The sequence below is a fragment of the Triticum dicoccoides genome, unplaced genomic scaffold (genome assembly GCF_002162155.2).
Source record: "Triticum dicoccoides isolate Atlit2015 ecotype Zavitan unplaced genomic scaffold, WEW_v2.0 scaffold40725, whole genome shotgun sequence".
Lineage (NCBI taxonomy): Eukaryota > Viridiplantae > Streptophyta > Magnoliopsida > Poales > Poaceae > Triticum > Triticum dicoccoides.
The window spans coordinates 1-2,647 of NW_021269973.1; the positions used below are offsets into that span (position 1 = coordinate 1).

General features: G+C 42.1%; 1 protein-coding gene across 1 annotated transcript; it reads right to left on the minus strand.

Annotated features, from left to right (window-relative positions):
* Window positions 1-1,618: 1,618 nt before the first annotated feature.
* Window positions 1,619-2,534, minus strand: LOC119346146 (dolabradiene monooxygenase-like; the record flags this gene model as incomplete). Its single annotated transcript, XM_037615821.1, has 1 exon — window positions 1,619-2,534. A coding segment is annotated over one exon (648 nt), but the record flags the coding sequence as incomplete, so codon positions are not given.
* Between the last annotated feature and the right edge of the window lie 113 nt (window positions 2,535-2,647).

Below are 2,647 nucleotides of genomic sequence, written 5' to 3' on the forward strand. Positions count from 1 at the left end.
TAAACAAACAAATTACATTATGGTTGGTAGTTTATCAGGATTCTATCCACACTACTGAGTAGAAACCCTTATAGGTGAAAGGTTATTAGTGACGTGTGTATAGTGTGAGACGCCACTTGTAATTGGAAAATGTACTAGTGGCATGGGTGAGTCCCATAGCGCGTGCCACTGGTAATAGATTACTAGTGGTCTGCGTACATACATGCACAAGTTACCAATGGCATGCACGTATATGTGCAGAATGGCATTGCGCATTCCACTATTAACTGGACCACTTACTAGTGGCGTGCTCATATAGGCGCCCACCACTTATAACTGGATTATTGAGGTGTACATATATGCACACACCACTAGTAACTGGATCACTGACTAGTGATTGCGCATATACGCAAAATGCCACTAGTAACATGTGCATCATCAAATATCAATAACTTTTGATTTATAAGTTTTAAATTAAGTGCTTTTCTCTAAAATAAATCAATATATTCAATAGAAGAAGATTCATTTTTACGACAAATAAACTATCAATAAGATGTTAACAGAGGTTAATTTAAAGGCCCCATCGATTTGCCTTATTACTTTTTCTACAATAAAATACACCGTTACTTTTTGCATGTCAAATTTTGGTATTTTTCAGGCTGTTTTCTATATTTGATTCATTAAGTGCATTTCTAGACATTTAGTAGATATGATTTGATTGAACTGCAAGTACACAAAATAGTGGGCACAAAATGGGTTGAAAAATATTATTTGTGTTATCAAGTCTATGTTTAGACCTTATCCAATAAAATAAAAGGAATTTCAAACATCAGGTTGTCAGGACTCGACCACCAAACTGAAGCTTATTCATTTTTATTCAATGCAAACGAATTCTGAAAAACGCAAAACTTGGCATTGTTTCATATGATTCCTATATGTTGTGGAAAAAGTTTAAGAAGGTTTCGGAAAAGATGTGCTTAGAAACTTGACAACTTTGATGAAGAACCAACTTGTTATTATATATAGTTGTAACCCAACTATATAATTATACTTACAACTTCTTATTATATATCAACCTGTTATCTAGTCCATGATGGTATTAATTTGACAGCAATTGCTTTCTGTCTTTTGACATGAAGGCTATTGCTTTTGTTCCCAGTAGTTTTATATTCTCATTTAAAACCTTAGACATTGAGAATTTAGTCATAAACATTGATTAGACGGATAGTGTGCTTGCTTGTCTATGTGCATTGAACAATTACAAATTATAAAGAGACATTTGCCTTGTATCTTTTACTTATTGTTTACAGATTCCCATAAGATGATAAGACTGATAGTGGGCACCTCAGCTTCGAAATGTTTGTTTTATTTTCATCATTTACGAGCTCAAGGAGGAATGTATTAAGAATGGAGATGTTGATACATCCAAAGCGTATCTAAAACTATTAAATTTTATATGTGTACTTATTGTCATTTATTGGCTAGTGGCTGCCTGTGACTGTGAGCACCACTCGCCCTCCCAGCACAATTTTGTTTGGTATTAAAGATGTTGATATATTTTTCTGATCAGCTTGGACAGCCTTAAAAGGTTGAATCAAAATGCAATCCAAATATATATGACTCACATTTCCGGATGGAGAATTCAGATAATGTACATCCAGAAAAAGATCTCCTTGCAAAAAGAAAAAAACATCCACAGATAGATCTCAGTTGATATGCATCAGCCCAAGATTGCTCACAAGTTTGACCAAGTCTACAAGCAGGGCCAACACGCACGAGAAAATTTGCAAGGATTTTATGTGAATTAATAGACGGTTTTATTCTGTTGACATTTGTTCAAGCGCATGCATGCATGCAGGCGCAATGGACTCTCACCCTGTCGAACCGATCACTTATCATAACACACGTTAACGATCTCCGTTGCCGTCTGACAAGACTCGGGGAACGGGCACCCGGAGAACGGGGCGCACCAGGAGGCCGGCCTTCCGCCGCACAGTGATGCCAAACACCTCGGCCATGTCCAACTCCCCAGGTGGTGTACCCTCCCAGTCAAAGTGGAATAGCAGGCTTGCGAGCGCGAGCTCGACGTTGGCGAGGCCAAACTCTATCCCGGGGCACATTCTCCGGCCGGCGCCAAATGGCAAGAAGGAGAAGTCGGTGCCCCTGAAGTCCGCCCCAGCCGCCTCGCCCTCGAACCTCTCGGGCCGGAACACGTCCGGCGCGTCGGGCCAATAGCGCTCGTCACGGGCGAGCGCCCAGGCATTGACCAGCACCTGTGTACCCCGCGGCACGTCGTACCCGAGCACCTGGCATGACTCCCGGCACTCTCGAGGGATGAGCAGCGGCAAGGGCGTGTGCAGCCGCAAAGTTTCCCGGATGACTAGGTGTAGGTACGAGAGTTCGTTGAGGGCCTCCTCCGCTATGGTGCCGCGAGCCTCAAAGGTTTGTCGGACCTCAGCCGTCGCCTTCTGCATCACCATTGGGTTCCTGATCAGCTCTGCAAACGCCCAGCCCAGCGTCGTAGCCGCCGTCTCGCTGCCGGCTCCGAATATGTCCTATGCTCATGCAAAACAATGTGAAGATACATTAAAGATGAGAGCTTTTCCATTGTCTAGAAAATGGTTTTTGTTAAGTTTCAATCAGCGAAGAATTTCTGAAGTCTTAGCCG